The sequence below is a fragment of the Thunnus albacares genome, chromosome 16, assembly GCF_914725855.1.
Source record: "Thunnus albacares chromosome 16, fThuAlb1.1, whole genome shotgun sequence".
Classification (NCBI taxonomy): Eukaryota; Metazoa; Chordata; class Actinopteri; order Scombriformes; family Scombridae; genus Thunnus; species Thunnus albacares.
In genome coordinates this window covers 19,136,405-19,160,125 of record NC_058121.1, presented here as the reverse complement: position 1 = coordinate 19,160,125, position 23,721 = coordinate 19,136,405, and the positions used below count along the sequence as shown (strand labels likewise).

Below are 23,721 nucleotides of genomic sequence, written 5' to 3'. Positions count from 1 at the left end.
AAGTACAGTTAACTGGTAATACTTGTAGTTGTTTTACATTTTAATATAGTAAGTCATGCCTGCGAGTCAGCGTGCAAAGTGAGGCTGTTGCCCTGGAACAGGCACATCGAAATGGGAAGCAGCCATTATTAATGTTCTTAATTACACTAATGCTTTTCCTGCTGTGACCTGTAAAATATCTGCTGTGTAAATGATATATTCCAGTTAACATAAAGCAGACATGGACTCCACATGGGCATAGAAATTTGTAACCTCAACTGAAGAGGTATGCATCTCCTTGTAATTTTAAATCCCAGTGAGTGGTACTATGAAGTTCATGATCTGTAATTTAGCAGGGTAAGTTGTAGCCTATATAGCTCACAACACCATCTGCTCTAACACTTAAGGGTTAAGCACCTGTGTAATAAGTACCTAAGCAAGGAGGTATGCTTGTTATCCTTTCATTTTTATCGGTGTATTCTTTAAACCCACACCTACAAGAGGATATGTACTTTTTTCCTCTTATCAAGCACACACAGCTCAGACATTTGCAAATGAAAAGACTAACCGATGATACATCAGTTTCAAGGTTCACTCTGATATCCACTGCCAGAGACAATCAGACTGAGATAAAAAAAAGCATAATCATTGGTGCCTACTACTGCCTTTAATCTTATAAATTATTAACTAATTGTAATGACTAAACTGTAGTGTTACATGGGTGTAGGCTGTGTGCAGTATCTCTGCACATGCAGGGCAAAGTGGCTTCTGATGCAGTCAGCCCCTTATCCTTACCTTACCTTACATTATTAGCTAACAGCATATGATGGGCACACGTGCCAGTGCAAACAAACATACTGTGACTTAAAATCATAAGTCACTAAAATTACCAATAGAGTGATTTAAATAAATTTAAAGAGATTTAAATAAACTATTATTTCTCACAATTGTTGAATGGATCAATTACATTTTTTTAATTAAATGGTTAGTCTATAAAATGTATATGTCATAAAATCATGCCTATCAGTTGAATTCTGTTCTTTTTATTCTGAGCTACAATCAAAAAAGCCCACCATATTGATGTTATTTTATAATATTAAACAGAAAATAAGCCATTTAAGATGTAACATTATAAAAAAAACATCTATTAAGTATCAGAAATGCTACTCAGTTACTTCTCTATGACAACAATACAACTGTTCCAACTCTAATGGCATTATTACCCCAAGCTTATATGAGAAGTGAGTTTCTGATCTTGCAGGATGATTATGTAACATTGACATCAACCAGCAGAAAACAGATGGAGAAATAATCACCTATCTTCATTTTACAGCCCGCTGTAAAAGTGAGTGACCTAATCTGTCTGTCGTCACCTTTGGAAATAACTTAGAGTTACTGATAAGTTCTTATAAATTATGTCCAATGGAATAAAAACATGTTCAAATCCCCCCGAAGTGTGTAGCACACTGGCTTGCGGTGAAGGTCTTGGCATTTTTTAAATTTCATGTAATTTTGTCATGTTGCAACTCTCAACAAAATACGACTTATGTTGATAAAAGCTCAGTTGTGTGAGCAATTCATATGTTCTGTAATTGTCTGAACTAGTTGAAACTGTTGTCTTAATAATGGTGATAAATATAATACATTTGCAGTAGTATCACCCTGAAACTTTCTAATTAAATGAGCATATTATTCAAAACAATCACTCTGTATGACTTTATACTGCTGCAAAGCAAAAATGTTTACTAAAGGCAAAAAAAAATATCAGGTGATGTGAGAGAGAAACAAGTCAAAGACAAAATAAGCAAATACATGTTTTGATTTTATTTACATTTCCATTTACACGGTCCTGAAGTGGTGGTTAATATTAAACACCGGAGTCATCCATTCTCCCTTGTTATTCACACACACAGATATACAGACCATGCATGACTCAATCATCAGGATTTGTAGTTATAGATTGTGCAATGAAACCTATTATACAGACAGTACATACTGTACATGAGTTTGCTTTGTTGTGTTCAAAATGCAGCATTATCAATCAATTTTTACTAATACACTATTTTAATACTAAAATGCTGGATCGTTTCAAGTGTATCTTAAGATAATCTGCCATACAGCAGATAGAGAAGTATGGATGTTGTGAAGTTAAATAGGAAAGTATTCGTTGATTCTGTACAGAAATCAAGTCTATTCTTATAGATGATGAGTGAGGTACTGGTGATATTGAAAGAAAAGGCAGAAAAAGGAAAAAAGACATGATTTCCCTGTCCTTAAGGCTGCGGTAAGCATGTGCACTGTCACAAATAAAACATTCTTCTGCTTCTCCTTAAATCAGGTAGATAAAAAGAATACATACAGTATGTGCTTAAACAATAACAGCTATTAATCATCAATGGTGAATAAAGTAGGAATAAAAGGTACAGAACGCAGGAGCAAGTGCTTTCAACAGTCCATTCAACAGGAAACTCATCAATCGTATGGGCATCTTCTAGGTGCTGTAGTCTATCCGCCAAGAGGTAAGCATTCATCTAATAAATGCATATTTCTTGTAGATATGTAAATGTAACCCAAATATGGATGTGCTACAGACCCTCCAGTTGTTTCTGTGCTTTGCATTTCTGAAATAGTTATCAGTAGTTATTACTCATAGCTATTTGAGACAATGAAAAGAACATTGAAGTTAATGGCAACATGCACGAATAGACATGATAGCAGAAACAGAAAAAAAAAAAAAAACAGCAGTTGATCATCCTGGATTTATCATAAACCTGATGATTTAGTTTACAATTTATTTTACACATTTACACCCGTAAAATATCACATGCATTACATTTTTAGCACTTACACTATGAAGAAATACGACATATTGGCCAAATAAATATCTACTGTGAAGTTAAGATTTCTCAATTTGACATCCTTGCACTATTATGAAGCTCTCTGAATAGATGTTTTTGATTTCCAAGACATGTCTTTGTCAATCACACAAAAACAAAACATTTGTATGGCTGCCTTAATGTTTTGGCAAAGCACCCTTGTCAGCATAAATAAAACTTTTGAAAGATACAAGACTATGGACAACATCTGTCAATGAGTACAGTGGAGTGCAGATGGTTTTACTACTGTGACCATGCATGAAGGATGGAGAGAATGTCAAATCTTGCCACAATCTTCAATCACTTTTTGGATTAATATATACATGAATCTGATCTGTCATTTTCGAGCGAGTACATGTTTTTTGTTTCATCATCCCACCCCGACCTTGGCCCTCTTGAGTATGTCTGTGCAGTGAGGTCCATTGGAAGGTTGAAGTTGAGGGAAGATTTTAAGAGGAGCTCAGGCCAGAATCGGACTCGGCGCTGCCAGCGCGGGCCTTGGAGTCGATGCAGGGAGCCATGGAGCAGGGAATGGAGTAGCAGGAACAGGTGGAGCTCTTTAGGGTCTCCTCTGTAATAACCTCCCGCAGGGAGTGTTGTTCCTCTATCTGGAAGATGTTTGGCTGCTCTCCTTGGTCCTCACAGATTCTAAAAGGAAAAGGAGGAGACGTCGTTGCGGTTAGATCGGTGGCAGTAGTTACTCGTTAGTGTATACTGATGTCTGAGCAGTCATTCAAAAACCAAAGTAGAATCTTCCTCATCCAACGACGTTTCATTAACAAAATATTACTCAAAACTTAAAATTCACACTGATGAGTAGTACTGCTTAGTGATGTGTCTCAAATAAATATCACAAAATGAATATGTGACCTATCTATATACTATGTGTCACAATATTACATACTGTATGTAAGCAAAAATCACATATAAAATCATAATGATGCATTACATCAGACAAGACTCTTTCATATGTGTGAAGCAAAAGTACTAACTTACAAAAAACTCAATTTGTGGATTCATTTTGTTTTTTTTAATATTATCTGCTATAAGCAAAACAAAAATGGTAGAAGATCCATCGGCCAAGATGCAACTACTCCTGTTCTGCTCCGACCTATCTAATAAAATGGTAGTTTAACCATGCAGTAGCTCCACACTCATTTTTCATGCATCCATGTTAATGGCAACAACATCTGCCGCATCCATTTTGGCTAGAGGGATGAATGCACCGGTTGCCGTTTTGACAGTGACATGGACCCTCCGTCTAGTTCATGTGTTTTTAATGATTTTTGGGTGCCATCTATACATTAAGGGCACCTCACTTTTTACTTGCCTGGCATGTGCCACATTTTGTGAAGCAACGCCCGAGGGTCTGTTGAAATAAGATTAATAAATTGGCAAGTTTACTTTGCGCTCTCCGCTGGCTTATCAGTTTCATTTGGGTGGCTTACTTTTACAACCTCCTCTGAAACAGACTAAGTTCATGCTACCAGCTCAAATTACATGTTTGGCCAACATCCTCACTAGTCAAGTATGGAAAAACAAAAGATTCATTCAGTTCCCATATGGACAATGGCCTACTAACCTAAAATACCTTTTCCCATTATCACAGCTATGCAAGCTCATATATAGGCCAAATGCAAAGACGTGATCATTTTCACTGCACAACAGAGAGTTGTGTGCTGCAGGTTACAGGTGGTTAAGGTTTGGGTTTAAGCCATGGATGGGATTAGGTCCAGCCAATATTGACAAAGGCACAGATCGACAGAACCATCTGCCCAGGAAGCTGAGGGTTAATAAGTCCTGAGTCCTCTCCTCCAGTATGGCAAATGAGAGATTTTTTTTTGTCAAGCGAGAAAAACTCAAAGATATTCTGTGTTCAGCTTGTTTCATATGATAGGTCACTGAAGGCATCACCAAATGAAAGCAGTGCAACTCATTTTCAAGCCTACAAAGAGCATCCAGTGCAATCACCGGCTTCATAAAGAAACCAAACTGCAGTACAAGCAGACTGTCCACAATACTCAGGTGCAAACAATGGAAAATACATGTGAAGAATATGCTGTGACATCTGAAAAAGCTGCTGAGAGGTGAATAGCTACATGTATATATATATATATATATGAGGCTTAAATGGTTTCTCTTGGATCAAGTTATTTGACACCATCCATCCATTCACTTTCATTACGTTTACAAGTTTTACACAGTGAGTTTATGTGTGGTTGTCAAAGTGGCTCGGTGTTATTTCACAACATTTCCTTTGAATGAATTAGATTTAAACTAGCAATTTAAATGCAAATGTATATTTTTGGGTCATACAGAAGCCAATATATCACTAATTCATACACTAATCATTAAGTCAATTACTCACTGTGCCTCTTCTGCTTCAATAATGAAGCTGATTATTATTGAGAATCACACCAAGCATGAGCTAAAGAGGCATTTCAAAGCGTATCCAAAACAAATCATAGCCATTAAAAAAAAAAAAAGTAGTGACCTAGCTATCAGCTAGGAAAACTAGCCTCAGCTAGGGACAGCGAGAGACATGATAAACATGGCAGTTGACCAATCAAACAACCATGTTAAAGGGAAACTTCAGTATTTTTGGACCCTATTTTCCCCTTTTCCTAAAATTGTTGTCCCCATTAGTCACTTAGAGACAAAATGATGGGAAAACAGGATCCAGGTTGAAAAATACAGATGTTTCCCTTTAAGTTCAATCCAAGTTTTTTTTTTTAAATCTCAAAATATAAATCAATAATTGCCACTGAAACGTAAAACTCTGTTTAAAAGTGTAGAAAAGTCAACCGTCTTGTATCATTGTCAAGGGATATTAATTTGTTCATGCTGCATATTAATAAGTAAGATATGGGCTTTCAGGCAGTATTTAAAGGGGGGGGGGGGAGAACAAAAACCAGCCAAGGGTAAATTAACAAAACACAGCCAGGAACCAGAGAGACATTACGGGAATCTGGAGATGGCACCAAGCATTCACAAATTCTGTAAGAAAGAGGCAAAGTTATAACATCAGCCTAGAGATGTAAAATGTTATGTTTTGAGATGTTAAAAAGAGGTTGCATTTGGAAACTGCAGGGACTTTTATGGGTTGAAATATATATATATATATATAAACCTATGATCTGATTTCTGCCGGGGGGTAGGTAAAGGTCTGGGCCAAAGTGCAAACATAAATATGGGGCAAATGTCACGGTACAGTGAAACACAGAACTGAAACGGCTGAACAAACAGGTCCTGCTGTCCGTGCAGCTTTGCTGAGACAAAGGGAAATTCTCACCCTGCTAGCAACCCAAGCTTTATGTAACCAATTTCACGGTCACACACACAAAATGTTCGATGCATAATCATCCATTTTCATCAACAGCTGTGGTAGGTGCCAAGTGATTAACAGGTCTGCCAATGCTAGCTTATATAATGTTGACCCTTGAAAAACTGCGCTGATTAAAAAGGGCCTTGTAATCACATTCAGTTGTATGACAAGGAGCGGCGTTGTGAACGCAGTAATTATATTTATAAAACTGAAAGCCCTGCTTGATAACTCGGGTGCTGCTTCAGGCTGAACGGAGACACAATAGCACAGGGAGTGCCTGACAGTTTGCAATACAGGGTGTTGCGTAACAGGCAAAGTTTGTAGCTGGACGCACAATTATGTGAATGTTCATCTTGACAGACATGTCCAGAAAGTACTAAGTATTAACTGAATGTTTCATTAGAATAAATGGTTTGGCACACAAAACATGCTCTACATATGTTTCACCTTTGTGAGAGTACTCTGTACAACATAAAGACGCTTTCCTCTAATTATTAATATTAGATGTGCAGCACAGATATGGTTGCGCTTGTGTCTGTGTTTCTAGTAGCCATGGGACCATATTAAAATTTCATGTCACGATCATCTTTGCCATGGCAGATTAACAATATTATCCTGATAATCATCAAAATATACTTAAAATGCTTTTAAAATGGCACTAAAACATACTTGAGTTACTTTACCTTACATTTTGTTAAGAAACACATCTTTTTATTGCATCATAGGACACATATCTTTTTTTGTGAACATCCTTTTTGGTGAAAAACTGAATCACAATGAGAGGAAAAACAAAACAAAACAATCAACCTATCAACCTGATATCCATGTATTCACATTCTGAGCCGTCAGCCATGGTGACGAATGACTGGAAAGATGCAGGCTCTCCCTTGTGGCAAATATCAATTCAAAATAAATCACAAAAATCAATAAGGCTGAACATTAGTAAGCTAGACAGGATATTCACGCTCATGTGAGGATATTCACGGTTATCCCGATAATCGAAATCCACCACAATTAAATTAGTGTGAGTGTTTTTATCCTGATATAAGATTGAATCTTATATCCACCCGTCCCCAGTTTCTAGTCTACAGAAGAAGACTTTGAGGTCTTAAGGAGCGACATTTTAACCCACCTATCATAGATGAGCCCATCGATTCCCTGCTCTCTCAGCTTCCTCCTGGTCTGATGGTCGTTGTTGTCATCTCCCCAGCTGAACACCACCAGACCTTTAGCCTGGGCCTCTCCGATGTAGCTAAGGTGCTTTAGCAGCTCCTCAGTGTGGGCGCTGATTCCCTAAAAGGAGCAGACGAAGAAGTCCAGTGAGAAGAAAGATTTTATTTATGATCCCCCCCCAGACATGTTATAAGACATATAAAAATACTCTTTTTTTGACTCTTTGAATAATAATTTGTATTTGACATGGCTTTTCCACAAAAAAAAATGTTAAATTGCCTCAAACTCGAACTCAATCTATGAATATGCAAACACTGTTCATTCTTCAGATTACGCTGCATAAGCTGTCTGGAGTTTTTCCACTTCCTAGAAACACTCAGCATGTTTTAGAAACAGCTGACACTGAACTATTGTTGCCGACTTGTCTGTTAAGTGAACTCTCGTTTTGACTGACATGAGAAGTTTGAGCTATGTCTTCAAATCCTTTGCTCGAGGCACTGCAGCGGTACTTGTTAAGAGACGGAACAAAAAAATTCCGATGTGAGCCAAATGTCTTCAGCACAGTACTGACGTTATTATATTAGTGCTTGAGCTGCTGAGGGTGAAGAAAATGTTTCAGATACAACATCCTGCCTGACTCATCACACTGAAGTATTACATGTGTTTGTCTAGACTGTGGAAATTTCTGTGGTTATTATGATAAATATTTGACTCTCTATAACTGTTGCTCACCAGAATGTTCTCGCTCTGGGCAAAACTCATGGCGATCTGAGTTGTCTGGCAGCGGATGTCCATAAGTTCAGGATACCTGTCGGAAATTCCCTGAGTCAGGAAGAGGATGGGGTACTTGTTCTGCTTCTGACGCACCCTGAGAGGAACACATCAAAAAGATTTCAAGAAACCTTTTGATAGTTGAGAGGAAATTATTAGTTAAATAAACCATTTATACAGGCCAATACCTGCATCACCATGTAAGGTCATTTTGTTTCTGAATACTATGCAGTTTCTACATTCTGATCAAATCTAGGCATTATTCATCCTCAGTTGCCCGTTGTGCTTACATGGTGCAGATATCTGGGTCAAAACAGGAGAAGACAATGCGTCTTTTGCCGCCTTTCTGCAGAACACAGGACAGGACGATGTCGAGGAAGGTGTTCATGTTGAAGTAGGATGATAGGTTGCCGTCCCATGACCCGTCCTGTCAATATAGAGCGGTAATCAAATCAGTTTATTATGAGAAGAGCATAATTCATAATGAAACCTACCATCAAAATAATTGTTGCAATATACTGTGTTAATCACCTTCATCTGGCAAATCCATTTGAGCTCGATGTTGAAGCCCACATGCTCAGGAATAGCCTGGAAGATCTGTAAAAGACGTAGGATGCTATTGATTGATTTTACTTTGACGTGACAAAGACAGTGGAGGAGGAGAAGTAGGCGATGAAAAAAAACAAGTTATTTTACATGTATGTGACCGAGATTTGTCAGACAGCGCCTGTCGGTGTAGGGGATGGAGTTCATTGCCCTTGTGAAGGTAAGAGCAACAACTCATACTGATTACTGAAGATATTTAATAATAATGATAATAATGAAGTCATTTACCTGTGACAGTGAGGGGAATGGCTGATGCTCATCAATTTCTTCTTCATCGTCCAGCAGATCTGAACAATAAACAAACACAAGTTACTTTCTGTCTTTCTGTACTGTACAAGTACAGAAAGTACTGTGCATTTCCTTTTATGGAGGAGAGAGGGCATTGATTTTTATGAGTTTTCTCGCAGAGGTTGAGACAGTAGGACCGTATGAGTTGTTAGATGCAAATAAAATCTATAATTAGACGCTAATAAAATCTATGACAACCACAGATACGACTAATCCACCCGGCACATGTTGCCATGGCAACATGCAAACATGACACACAGTATAAAATAAACAGAATAATCTCACAGCCATAAACTGTATATTTGACAGAGATGAACTTTTAACCACCAGAACTGATAATACAACAGCCAATTAAAACAACTTCACCAAGTTCAACCCAACACAAAGGAAAGTGAACACTGCTAGAGCATCAATACACAAATCTACTCAACAACCCCAAAAATGACAAAAAAAAAGTTCCGCATTTCACTCTGTATGTATCAGAGAGAGATGTTTACTGTTACTGGATCAGAATTGAATTTATGTCATTTTTTTAATCTACAGTTTGTATGAGGATATACTACATGCAACAAAACTGTAATGCTTTTTGCAATAAAGGCCAGATGCTTCTCAACATGTTCCTGGAAGATGGTGGTGAGGTCTGTAGAAAATAAACACAACACAAACAATATGTGCATACCTTTGTGATCGTTTCCTTTCATCGCGGTGGCGTGGGCCAGCTGTGCAACAAAGAAAGCATACATTAATCAATAATCAACGAATGATTACATTACTACACATTATCTTACTTATTCAATGTTGAGTGGGCCACAGGGCTACTTCAAAGTCATGATCTGATCTGCTCTGTTTCCCAGGTGCTGCTTTCAGTGGAGAGGCGGAGGAGGTTGGGGTGTGGAGGTTTTGGTTGTTTGTTTCAGTTTCGGATTTTGTAAATAGGGTGGTAGTGATGCTAAAAGTTTTTTTTTTTTTTTTTGGCATTTTATGTTTATTAATATTCTTAATTTTAATTCTTAAATAGTTACCAAACACAAGATATAAATATCACACAAATATTTAATACAATAAAGTCAAATATAGATCGATGGTCACATCTTCCCATATCTCTGTGGGGTCAAGTGAACACAGCAAAGATGAATAAAGATTTGCATAAAACAATCTCAGCCTTTATATACCATGTGAAAAAGGCAAGATGTTCATACTTTTAAAGATGTCTAGTTCAAACAGAAAAGGTGGACTACAGCTACCCAACTTCTTTCACTGTAATCTATCTTTTGCTTATCAGAAAGTTAGTGATTTATTTGATCCCTCTGTAAGCAAATATCGGAAACACATTGAAGAAATTACGTTACAAAGTTTAAACATTGACATGAAATGTCAATATTTTATGAAAACACTTCCAAAGGAAATCATGCAAAGCCCAACTGAAGCGTCCAACATCTTAAAATAATGTACAAAGATCCTTTGAATTAACAAAGCTGCCTCAATAAATCAACCACTATGGCACAACTCAGTAAACAAAAGTCATAAAATGGAATGAATGGAAAGACAATGGACTCATTAAGCTCCAACACATATAACTGTTCCTGTAATGAATAAATAATTGAACATAATATCCCAAGAAGTGAATGCTTAAATCATCTTCACTTTACAGCATTCTATTAAAAAGAATATTACCATTGACAAATTGACACACAAGAATTTGGAATCATATTTTTTTAACCACAACTTGATCAATAAAAATATAGTTAAAATGTTTTACACAATATTGCACCAAAAGCACAAATGATCAATTTAAGACTTCAGTGCAATGAAATGGATCAGGGACCTCCATAAACTCCAGAATGATATTTCCAGGAACGATACATGGAAGAACGCAACGCAGCCTTTCCGTTGTAAAAAATAAAACTAAGGCAATTTAAAATACTTAACAGATTATATTAAACCCCATCACATCTATATAAAAAGGCCAGGGAAGGAACTCTGCTCCGTCTGTTGTGGGACTACAATAAAATTTAAGATCTTTAGTTTGGTATAACAAAGCAAGCGATGATCCAAACCAATATAGCCATTCCACTCACACCACAGTCATGTATACTGGGAGATTTGCATAACTTCACCAGAGTATCATCAAAGAACAAAAAGATCTTTCTCTCGCTATGTATGGTCACAAAGAAGCTAATCATGAATAAATGGATCGCTTTAAATACACCAACTGAGAAAGAATGGATCACCGAGGCAATAGAAATGCAAAATAATGAGACATGGGTGCCAGTGGAAAAGTACTTAATTTCACTATAATAAAAAAATCCAAGACCATCATTTTTATTTGTTTCTGACTGAAGCTAATAATTGTTCTCTTCTTTTACTGTCAGTGCTGCTCTACAGTATTAACACTGCATGTTACCTGTGCTGTAAGATGAAAATACAGTGAAAATTGTAGGATAGTAATAATGTTTATGACTGTATTGTTTGATGGGTGCGCTGGTAAAGGGTTGGTTTAGATTTGTAAATTGGTTTGGAGGAGGTTAGAAGTGGTAGGACTCACTTGTTTGTTGATTAAATGCCAGAATTGTGTATCTTTTGTTTTTCTGTTTGTATTTTGTGAGTCAATTAATTCTTACTGTTGCAGCCAGAGACTCTACTGCCTTCTTTTCTTACTGTAATGTACAACAACAACAAGCAGAGTTTTACTTCTCTTTCTGCTTCACAACTTGCTTTTTCTTTTCTTTTTCCAATTATTTCTGTATTTGTTTTCATCTTATAACAAACATAATCCAAAGTCAGTACAGAGAAAATAAAGGTAGGATAAAAATAATAGTAATAGTGACTAGAGTGAAATAAAGTACAAAATGATTAGGAATAGATAAATGAGAACAAAAAATAAATAAATAAATAGAAATTCAACCGTGGTCACAGTACATAGAGGTCAGAGGTCCACTAGAGGTTCTCATGTTCTCAGAAAGATATCCCCCTTATTTTTTAATGGTATATGTGCGCTGTTCCAGTTGTGTTTCGTTTGGAATTTGTCTGAACAAATTAAATGTTGAGCAAGATTCATTTCTTCGCTATATATGATATTATGCCAAACCTCTTCGCAGATATGAGGTCTAGTGTCCTGTCCAGTTTTGTACCAAAGACATAGTGTACTGGTGTAATGTCTGACGGGATTTCCAAAACCTTGGCAGTCAGATCGTGTACTGTCTTCCAAAAGTGTTTTAATTTTCTGTATTCCCAGAAAATATGGATAATTGATCCATCGATATTACATATCCATACATGTACATATTTTATAACAATGAAATCTAGAAGATGAATATTGATACATCTTTCTTAACATCCTGTGCAAAAGATCACTAGAATCGCATCCCAGATCTCTTTGCCATACAATCTTAAGTGGGGTCAAGGAAGAACTATGATGGACCACTATAAATCAAAGAGATTTTCGTGATGATGATGTGGAGCTCTCCAGAATCTCCTCTATACTTGACAACCCCAGAGATAGTCATACTAACCCTTCCAGAGTCGTAATTAAGTGACAAATTTGTAAGATTTATAAAAGTCCTGTTTTGGAATTTCAAACTCTGATCTTAGATCTGCGAAGGATTTAAGGGAACCTTCAGTAAGTTGAAACTGATGTGAAACTGATGTGTACCACATTCTTTCCACTTTGTCAACAGGGACTTTCCAACAGAGGGTCGCAGGTCTGGATTGGAGAATAGAGGAGCTAAGAGAGATTCTGACAGAGGATCCATAAAACCTCTTTACATCTTGTCAAGCCTGAAGAGTGTTGTGAATTACATCCGTTCTTGATACTGAATGTAGTGAATTCATGTTATTAATAAATGGTAGAGAGGTCAGAGAGGTAGGGAGGCAAAGTTTTTCAAACAGCTCACTTTTTCTGACTCAACAACATAACCTGCAATACTGCACATCCACAAACATTAATACTGCATAAAATAAAAATTATGAACATTGGATCCTTGAAAGTCTCTGAAGTGCTCACAGATGGCCCACTTAAGCACCGGAAACTCTAGCTTCCGAGAGTGCAGGTGATAATTGCTCTCTGGAGGGGTGAGCGTTTTGGTCCCATAGGCTTTTACCTCTAGCTTGCCTTGACTGCGCTGGTACAGCACAGCTCCCAGTCCTGCCTGAGAAGCAAACAGTTCAATTCAGGTCTGGGTAGCCTAGAATCGACTAAATCTCACTGTGGTGACTTCGGCTGGATGTAAGACAACTTTACTCTTGCCGATCCTTACCATGATCCCCTCACTACTGGACTAGTGAGCGTGCATCAGCTGGATTAAAGTTTTTGCCGCACCAGAGTCAATGTCAAAAGCACCGCTAGTGATCTCTGTGGCACTGTCACTGGATATAACACCCTGCTGTTGTTTCAGTTGCTCATTAATCACTTCCCCTACTACATTAAAGCCAATGATATGATCTTCTGCCTCATTGGGGGTCACTGGAAGCCAGTACTGGCACTAGCTGACTAGCACTAATAGTATCTGACCTGCTAAGTTTTGAATTCTATGGGTATACACCCCATAAATGGTATTTCCATCTGATCAGCCAAGTCCATTTAGTGGTACTGGTACAATAGAGTTCATCTATTGCTCTGACATTTTGGGCAGATGTTCAGCTTGCCATTTGTCATTTGTTACAGTTGCTTGGGTGCCTGTATCCTACAGTGCTGTCACTGGTACATTATCAAAGGTACATTTCACCATTTTACTTTTCCCAATTGGAGTTTTTTACCTTGTTTTGCTGAGAGGTAATCAAGATTGTACATCTCTGATAACTTGTTTCTCTGTATCTCTAAATGTCGCTCAACTAACCTGACTGCTGTACACAGGGGTTTGTGTTCCTGCCAGCTACATGTCTGTGCATGTCTGCAGACATTAGTGGCAATGGCGTGACTCTGACAGTCACTGCCGGTCCCTCAGTAGCAACCCTCTGCAGTTTTGCTGCATCTGGCGTGGAGCTCTACATCATCTGGGAATGTGGCCCAGCTGACCACATTTGAAGCAGTGACTACAGCTTCTTGCCTCTCCTTTGTCCTGGCAAAGCATGCAGCCTATCCTTCACGTGTCCTTGCTCTCTGCCATTTGCTTATAGTTCTTTGATTTGCCAGTACTTGTGGAAACAAGCAATATCTATTTCATTTCAGCTGCCTCTGTTTGAAGCTCTCTTTCCAGGGTGTACACCACAGGCCCGGGTGAAGGGTAAGCAGGCCTTTACTTTTTCCTTGGAGAGATATTTGGTGTTCCTCACCGGCTGTGTGCTCTGGGCTAATAAAGAGCCATGTGAACTGTCCAAAGTGTTGCTGGTTGTCTGCAGCTCAGCTTCTCTGGGTGTCTTGGTGCTGTTCCTCTTTAACTTGTTGAGTCTCTCAGCCTCAAGGTTAGCTGCTTCTTTTATCTTTTCATCTGTCACATCCAGGTTATCAAGAAAGGGCTTGATCTGAATTGATATTGTCATTGAGCAGTCCGGTTTCCACTGATCTCAGAAATTTCCTTTTGACTAGATCGGCACTGTAGTGTTCCTCTGACTCACTCTCCTTGGATGCAAAGAGCAGTCTGACTTTCAGGTCAATAGCTCTTAACAAAATCTTGTGCTGACTCTTTTAGTTCTTGAGAATGCTTATCAATTTTTGGTACAGGTCTGATGTGTCATCTCCTTAGTAATGTCCCTTTAATATTGTTTTTTAGCTGAGGCAGGGTCAAATTAGTCTTTATTTTAAGCATGTCACGCAGCTTTAGTCCTGGGCTGATGGCTCTTACCACAACCTCTTTGACTTCTGATAGATATAAGATGGCGGCACGCATGGCAAGATGGCGGCATGCCCAGACGCAATGGTTTTGTGCTCCTCTTATCAGTGCCTCCTGTACAAATGCACTATTTGCTGTTGACGCAATTGCAATTTTGCAATTCTCACATAATGACACTAAAGTTCTTGACTTCTAACATTAATAATAGATTAAAAAAGGTAATACTGCTAGTTTATTTTAATATTAATCTTTATTTCAACTTGAGTCCTCTGCTCATGGTTTTCACTATCACCATCATTCCTATCAGTAATAACAATTTTATGCTCACCAAGCTAATTACTGAGATGTAGGAGCATGATGATGTTGCTAGAAGAAGAGCAACGGGGCCAGAAAAACAAGCAGCCATGCAATCACTGCAGTTTTGAACAAATGATAAAAGTATTAGTCAAGACTGTCCACTGTACATAGTGTTTCTGCATGATCACAGCAGACAGTTCGACTTGTCAGGACACTGTAATTAATAACATTAATGATGACTCCATTTCATTTGAGTGTTTTGTTCCATATACCAGGTGTAAAACAAAGACCTGTGGATCAGATATCATTGTCAGATGATGTATCCTGATACAGCTTATATGGGGCCTAAATGGAACGGGGCCATCAGTAATGTAATTACTGCAGTCACTGCTTTAGCTGCTGTGGCAAGTCCAAATCAGCTAAGCTCTTTTCCATGAGAAATGTCTATTAAGAATTATTACTGACACTATGGAAGTGTGGGCTTTTAGTTTTATCTCCAGATAAAGTGGTTTATGTAATCTGGCTTGAATAAAACCTCCTGATTGACTTTTGTTTTCTGCCACATCAGACTTCTTTGTGGCATTGTTGACACTGTCTCATTTCTCCATTAATTACTTTAATGGTAAAAAAAAAAATAAAATAAAATACAAAAATAGGAGCCAAACATGTAATAAACCAGATTTGTCCAAGTTACAGGGAACCAGGTGAGTGAAATCAAGCTGTTAATAAGGTTACTCATCACAACCATGTCTTTCCGCTGATGCAATTTCAGTTGAACACTAATTGGGTTCAAAATACATACTCCAACTTAGGGCTGGGCAATATATCCATATTATGATTGATATCATAAAATGAGACTAGATATTGTCTTAGATGTTGGATGTCGTAATATTGTGATATGGCATATATGCTATATGTGATATGGTGTTGTCTTCACTTTAGTTTAGTTTATCAGGAGCCCCATTAGCACTTGGCAACTCGTCCTGGGGTCCACAAAGACTGCATTACAGTAAAGTGATGTAATATTCTGAGCTGTTCTAGCTGTTACATTATTTGCTTTTACCCATTAGTCATTATATCCACATTACTGATGATTATTTATCCAAAATTTCATTGTGTAAATATCTTATGAAAGCAACTATAGTCATCCCTACAATACTGTCGCAATATCAATATGGAGGTATTTAATCAAAAAACATTGTGATATTTGATTTTGTGCATATCGCCCAGCCCTACTCCAACTCATTTGACAGTCCACAGTCTAACACATATTTGAGCCTGACAGTCGTCCAAGAGACCGAGAACAGGTAAGGTTGAGCAGAAACAATAGGTCAAAATGAAGTGCTGAATGGTAAACAAACTGGATTTGTGATGAGTGACTAGTGCTCGGTATTGTGAAGCGCTACAGATGTTACTAAATGTTAGTTACAGTATTGTAGAGCTGTAGCCCCAAATGTCAACTTTTTCTCTGAATTTCTGTCTTTGTGGCCTGTAAAACATAAATACATATTGTGATGCACCTCCCACTTAACTAGCTCTGAAGCCTATTTTTACCATGCAGCTTAACCTGACCTCATGGTTACTGAGAAGCATGAATGTGACACACCCCTGACACACAGGTTTAGCCAGCACAGGCTCTTACCTTCAGAAGCTGCAGCTGGTCATATGTCAAGTCTTTGACTGGCACCTCAATAAGCTCCAGAGAAGTATTGTCATTTTTCTGTCAAGAGGACAAAAAAAGAATCACATTAATTGTTTACAGCCTTTTCTGTCCACAACAAAAAATATTCCCACAGGAACAAATGTCCAAAATGTAGTGTACAGTGACTGCTATACAATTTTTTTAAAAAAAACTCACTGTGATCTATTTAAACAGAAAGATTCAGTCTAAAAGAATATTTTACATATAATATTCTAAAGGTTTATTAAAGACATGTTTTCTATTCATTACTAGAAGATTTGATCATGCAGCATAACCTCAAATTTAGTTGTGATATACATTTGTCTATACTGACAATTATACTGACAATTTTCCTAAATATTTTAAAAATTACTCATTGAATTCAATAAAAATAAAAACCTACAGAAGTATATACATTCAAGATAAAAATACAGAAGCAGCACATTTGAACACTACCAAGTCACTTTCATACAGTATGTCCATCATCAAGTACAACAAGCCTTCATCATACCTTCTTGGTGGATATGCAGCACGTGAGATCATGGTAAACAATGGGAACAGCATCTTTGGAGAGGTGAACATCAAACTCTATGTAGGCTGCACCCTAAATGAACAGAATTGACACACGATTAAGGCAGAATTAATGTAATGAGTAAATATTTACTCACTTACTCACTTAACTGCATTAATCGTCTGATTAACTTACATGCTTGGCAGCACTTTTGAAAGAGGCTATGGTGTTTTCCCTGACTCTGTGGTGCCTGTAAGACAGAAATTTAAAAAAAAATGTTGACATGGAACAGACACAGGATAGATGTATTTACTTTTTAACAAGTTCTATGCAAATCACTCTATTCTATCCGGGCTAAAGACTTGTTAAGGCTCACTTGGCTGCATGTGTGCTACCAGCTCCTCTGTGGCCCACATCCAGGGTGCTTCTTTTCTTCCAGTACTTGGTGAACGAGGAGCTCATGTCACACTGCAGCCCCTGGATGGGCCGGATCACCAGGTAGTCCACTGGAACAGAAAGTAAGGCAACATGTTTGAGACTTGCAATGTAGGCTTTGCAGCCCCCCCCCCCCTCCAACCTTTTGCAAAGCCACATCATTGACATCTTGTGTGGAATTCTTTGGTTCGAGATCTTACCTCTGACTTTCCCGATGGTCTGTCGGGAATTTCGACCCATTATGGGAAGTGTGGCTACTCCGGTGTCCTTGCCGTTCTCCAGAAAAGAGGAAGAGAGGAGGCAAGCTGTGCCCACATGACCGGGATGAGTGTCCCCGTGGACTACATGCTCACTCATGTCCTCCTGTAAACACAGATGATGGATTGTTATAATCCTGCTCAAATTAAACCAGATTATTTTAATCGTGATGCTTGTTTTGTTCTTATTTTTTCCACTCGCATTAGTCAAGCAGTCAAGAATCCTCTTTATAGCTTATTAAGAGATGGGTTGTACAAAATTACTGGTTTATCAGAAGCAGTATTCCCCTAAGTGTTACCTCAAAGAACTCGAAGGTGAGCTCTAGGTTGTCTGGGTCCATAGTGTGGATACTGTACTCAGTCCACTGCGAGGGCTCCAGAGCATACCCACATTCAGGCTGTGAGTGGCGCGACTTATAGCCATTGGCACTGATCATACTGGTCTCCAGAGTGCTGGTCATCTTGTGCCAAGATGAAGGACTGAGCTCATTATCCTCCTCGTCTTCCTCCTCCTCAATGCCCTCTAATGTTAGCTTGATCCTGGATAGGTAGGTAAAATAAACAGCTATGGTCATATTGAGAGCCACATATATTTACAAAAAGTAACGCATCAAAACATTAAAAGATTTAATAAAATTATGTTTTGCTGTCATTCTGTGTGCAGGGTTTCTGTTACACAACACTAACAGGTAGGTAGGGTAATAATAGCGCTGTAACGATCCACTTATCCGTCTCACGGCGCTTTCAAGCAGAACTTTCTCTGGCTGGTGTTAAATTCGACCTGGGTGTCTTCCCTACCTGAAGCGAGACTTCTTGAATTTCTTCTTAGTGATGGAAACCGGAGACATTTTAGAATAGTGCAGACGCAGGCGAATCTCCGTCTGGCACGTCAGCCACCCGGAGTCAACACAATTCATCCCATCTAACAGAAAAAGGACACAGAGAGGAAGCTTTTGATGAGAATGTATGTCCACTTTGTTTGCCATGACTGCTGACCAGAGAACTGGTGGCAGCAACAAAAGCAGGGAAGAGGCAACCGTTTGTTCTGTTATAATGGAACGACCTAAAAACCTCTACTGTACAAAAATAAAAAAAGAGGAAGTGAATACAATGTCTATAGGGATTACAATTCCCAGAGGCGTTAAGTACATCAGAAAGCAATTTAGTTTTACAGTTCTTCCATCTCATGACCATTTTAGTAGGTAATGAGAATCAAGAGCTCCTAGATGTATAGGATTAGTTGTAGCTATTGTGTTTATCCAACTTACTGTGAACTCCAAATTCTCCATCGTCAATATTCAGGTGTGATGCTGCAATAAAGGAAAAAGGAATTAGAAAAAAAGATAGAAGAATCTCAACCATACAAAAATTGAGGTCAGATCAAGCCAGAGCTTTTCCAAAAGCAATATCAAATCTCAGTTCCAACAGAATTTAAGTAACTCTGGTTTGCTCTCACTTCAAGAGTATCGACTGAGCAATAAAACACATTTGATTCCGATAAATCTTTAAGTGGAAGTCTAACGTGAGCATGTCATTAAGGTTAATTTAGCAGCATGTTAATAAAACTATAAAAGACAAACAAACATCTCTGAATGTAATACAGACATAAACCTCATATTTGTAACAATCCTAGTGGGAAAATTTCAGTGAGATTTTCTTGAAGAAAAAAAACAAAACAAAACATAAAAAAAACACAAGGATGAGGTGCCAGGCCAGAGTGAAAAAGTGCATCAAGCGGGGTGCGGACATGGCTGCAGCTATTCTTCCTATCAAGCTCAAAGCTTTCAATGAGTTTTGTCTGTGGTAAGCCAACACATTGGTGTTTTAACTAGACAGGTCTACAATGACAGCTCATGACATCTACTGCACTGGAGTGCTTCCTCTTTGACTATATATTAATCCAGCGAGTGGTCTCCCTCATCTTTGCCAAAGCACGTGCACTCTGCAAAAGAGCGCTATCAATAAATCACAGATGTCATTTGAAGAACAAACATTGCAGACAGGTTGTGGTATGTTAAAGCTGCGGCAGGCCGTTTGAACATTCACGATGCTTTCTCGTATCGCTCTGCTAAGCCGCTCCCGCTGAATGACGCAACAAACATGCACGTGCATTTTGCTGGGCTTGAAGCGTAACATCAAGGTTGTCTACTGTTGTAACTTACTGGCAAACTAACGTCTGTTCTACTCGGCTAGTTATGTCTGAATCAGAGGTAAGAAACAATAGTGAAAGTATTGCAGCATAAATAACACATCTAAATTATTTTAAATGCATTACATGTTGCCCAAAAACAACAAACTCGAGGGGCGAAGGCAACTTTAACCTATAGTGCTATAGAGTAAGCAATGGGAGCTACAAAAGGGGTTCGAGTATGACACACTTTTGCCAAACCCAACCAAACTGAACATTTTTTTGTTGTTGTTGTTGTTTTATACCTGTGGGGCTCATCGTGCGGGGTTGATGATGGGTCTCCCACATATTGACTATCACTTGACAGGGACCATCTGCATTCTGCAATTCCAATGTTTAGTACAACGTTAGGGTTTTCAAATCAGATACATTGATTCTATTTTCAGTCCGGGTCTCCGAGTCGTCTTTGGACTAAAAGGTGAGAAAGGAATTAGAGCTGGTATATTCACCAATCCCCAGCTAGGGCAGTCAGCCACCATGGGTTGAAATCTGAAATGTGGATTTGTTAGGAAAGAAAATAAACAACTTCGAAACATTTCTTGTGTTACACATTAAAGCTGCTCTTTAAAATCACTGTTAACTATGGCAACAATATGTTTGTAGCGACACATTTTGACCTTTGTAATGAAATTACATCATGATTGTGTTGAATAAAATATTACACTGTGAACAAGAACAACAACAGCTGTGAAAAAAACATAATCCATGACTTAAAAAAAAGGTGTTTATATTACTGCTACCGTTTCTCCACAGGTATTTGGAGTAACTATCTTAAATTTCAAGCTTGACTCAAACTGCATGAATAAATCACCACACAGGGAAACTTCTTTAACATTGCAACAACTGTGGAAAGAAAGCCAATGTCAAGTTTCAGCTCAAAGGAACTTCAAGCCAAAGTAATTTACAAAGTGAGGGCTTTCTATGGAGGCATGAGGAAGTTGAGTCAAGACTCACACAATGTAAGCCCCACCCTTGAAATTAAAAACAACACACAAATACTTCGAGAGAGTTTTTTTCTGGGAAATGTCTGACAAATTTCTGTCTCTCACTCACTCACTCTCTCTTTTTTCCAGGGATATCTGATCCCTGCTATGTTTGTGCATACAGGCAGGCTTAGCAGAGGCTCAGGAAAAGCTCACGTGCATATGTTGGTCTGAACGTGACCCTAGATTAGAGCCAGCCAGTTGGCAGTTTGCCCAGGACTCGCTATTCCACAACATTGGCCTACAGCTGTTTCTGAGAGCATAAACACAGATGTAGAAAACGTGATATCCTGTGACTGATCCAAGTTGTAACGGTAGCAAATGTAGAACTTTAACAAACAAGCTAACAAAATCTCTCTTTTTTTCCCTATTGATGAGCTATAAAAAGCTATAAAAAAAACACCTGAAATCATCACATAACATGCAACAATACTTTTGACAGTAGAGGAAAAGCAATTTTGCAACGTATCACAATCAAATTTACCCATATTCATCTTTTTAAACAGCCAACACAGCTTTCAAAAGTTGTCCAAATGAATGTGTTACTTGTTACAGACAGAAGACTCTGCTCACCTTTGACTCCAGAAAGAAGCCTTTGAAATAGCGGTACTTGGAAACAATTCCCTTAGGTATAGTGATGGTTCTAGTCCAGGTATTTCTGTCAAAAAATGACCACACACATTGATATTTTAGAGAGGAAATATAGAAAGATGATAACCACTCGCATGTAACCTGATAGAAAAAAACAAAACACACTCTTTAAAGTGTTTAACTTACCCATCATTTCCATCAGGATGTAAGATCACAGCTTTCTGATGGCTCCAGCTTCCTAGGGTTTCACAGCTGCCAGTAACTGCAATCACTTCACCTAAAAACCAGCAAATTGATCTGTTACCGGATGTAACTTCAACAATAAATATATGACTGACATGAACAGCAACCTTTACAGTTTTTAACAACAACATTTCAATATGAACATGTTTGAAATGTCTTACTAAACAAGGAAATGCCGGCATGGGCCACCAAATATTGCATCTACTTGTCTTATAAATGTGTGAAAACTTGGTAAATTTCATATTTTCACAATCCTAACCACCTCTTTTTCCCCCAGGAACGTAACTAAACTCTTACAAAAGTGACTCTTTCACATCACAACTTGTTGGCAGCACTATACAGCACAAATAGATAGTAAATGATGAAAGCAAGTAATAACACTTGCGTTATGAAACCAGATCATGTAGTAACAAGAGTCCACAGACGCGTTGATTTGTAGCTGTGTAGTTGAACAGCCATACCTGGGGATGTTTCTCCTCTGACAGCCAAAGTCACCTCGGCGGTCTCCATGGTGGGCATAGGCACAGAGAAAGACTTGCGGCGGAAAACAAGCTAAAAAAAAAGCACATAAACAGGCTGTCAAAAAATAGTATTATTTCATTCACTGACTGTCTGGTACAATTTAAGCGATATACAGAGGCAGAGTACACTCCCGTGCGTGCCAAGTGCGGCTTCTGCCTGTATCGATAACTTAAAGCCGTTATCAAAAAAGCATCACACAGCTGACTCATTAGTGACGGGTTACCTATAGACCAGTTGAACATCCCCTAGCTAACATCCAACGAATAGCAAGACATTCAACTTAAAGAGAAGACAACCACAACACAGGAGAGACAACAGCTACCTACTTGTTTTTGGCAGCTAGGTGTCGGTACTTGTGAGCCTCAAAGATGGAGCACTCACAGTGAACCAGGTTCGACTATCGCGTTGAGAGGTTTCGGTCTGAGCGAAAACAAACCTGAACTCAGTCTACCGCTAGCCATCACTGCCTCTAACGAAACAATGTCTCGATGTTAAGCTTAGACTTAACTAAAATAATTTTAAAAAATAACGCATACGGCTCAGTCAAAGCTTCCCTGTGACATCAATTTGGCCGCGATACGAGTTTCTGACACTGGCGTTGGATAACCTGTTTGACTTTAGACAAAGATTGACTACCGCTAGCAAACATTCAGCTACATAAACATCAAGCTAACGGAAATGAAAACGCAAAACTTCCGGTGTGTACTTTCAGAATAAACCATACGCTTCAGTGTAATGGAGGAGGAATAAATCATTCATAATTATAACATATGATTTATATCGAGATGGATGAAGAGGACTCCAGATGTATTTTCTAATAATGAAGCCTACACTACACAGAAAACTGCTACCCAGCATATTTGGTGCCCTAGAACAGTGGTTCTCAAAGTGAGGTCCAGGACCCCCAGGGGACCTTGAGGCTGTTACCATGGGTCCCCAGCAAAAAGGGGGAATCATTTATTTTCACTTAAATTCCATCCACAAGTAACACAATGACTGAATGTATGACTATTTTGGTCATGGGTTTCATACACTTTGTGTAATAAAGCACCTAAAAGCAAAAATCAGATGGGGGACCCTGGAACAAAATCTTATCAAATGGGGGTCTGTGGTTTATTTTGTCTCAGTTTAGTGGTCTTTGATGTGAAAAAGTTTGAGAACCACTGTCCTAGGTGAACTTCACCCCAGGTGGAATGTGAATACATGAGTTTGAATACCTTTAGTTTA

General features: G+C 38.4%; 1 protein-coding gene across 2 annotated transcripts; it reads right to left on the bottom strand.

Annotated features, from left to right (window-relative positions):
* Window positions 1-1,780: 1,780 nt before the first annotated feature.
* Window positions 1,781-23,176, bottom strand: gpcpd1 (glycerophosphocholine phosphodiesterase 1). 2 transcript variants are annotated; one of them, XM_044376814.1, is made up of 21 exons: window positions 22,821-23,176; window positions 22,434-22,524; window positions 21,916-22,006; window positions 21,712-21,796; window positions 20,401-20,476; window positions 19,236-19,277; window positions 18,766-18,889; window positions 18,267-18,507; window positions 17,911-18,073; window positions 17,652-17,781; window positions 17,471-17,525; window positions 17,276-17,368; window positions 16,726-16,803; window positions 9,698-9,737; window positions 8,959-9,017; window positions 8,656-8,721; window positions 8,415-8,551; window positions 8,086-8,221; window positions 7,313-7,473; window positions 5,818-5,852; window positions 3,354-3,503 (listed from the first exon to the last, which is right to left on the bottom strand). In XM_044376814.1, the coding sequence occupies exons 2-21, from the start codon at window positions 22,489-22,491 to the stop codon at window positions 3,460-3,462; spliced, it is 1,914 nt and encodes a 637-aa protein (XP_044232749.1). In that variant the 5' UTR covers window positions 22,492-22,524; window positions 22,821-23,176; the 3' UTR covers window positions 3,354-3,459. The 2 variants fall into 2 exon arrangements, with proteins under 2 accessions (XP_044232748.1, XP_044232749.1); XM_044376813.1 differs by lacking the exon at window positions 5,818-5,852 and having other exon boundaries at window positions 1,781-3,503; window positions 22,821-23,175.
* Between the last annotated feature and the right edge of the window lie 545 nt (window positions 23,177-23,721).

Excerpts from the sequence above, each read along its gene's own strand:
- gpcpd1 (XM_044376813.1), bottom strand. The coding sequence starts at position 22,491 with ATGCCCACCATGGAGACCGCCGAGGTGACTTTGGCTGTCAGAGGAGAA. Across the intron at positions 20,477-21,711 it reads GCTTCTTTCTGGAGTCAAAG|AATGCAGATGGTCCCTGTCA; the intron begins GTGAGCAGAGTC and ends TTGGAATTGCAG. Across the intron at positions 8,222-8,414 it reads GACCCAGATATCTGCACCAT|GGTGCGTCAGAAGCAGAACA; the intron begins GTAAGCACAACG and ends TGTTCCTCTCAG.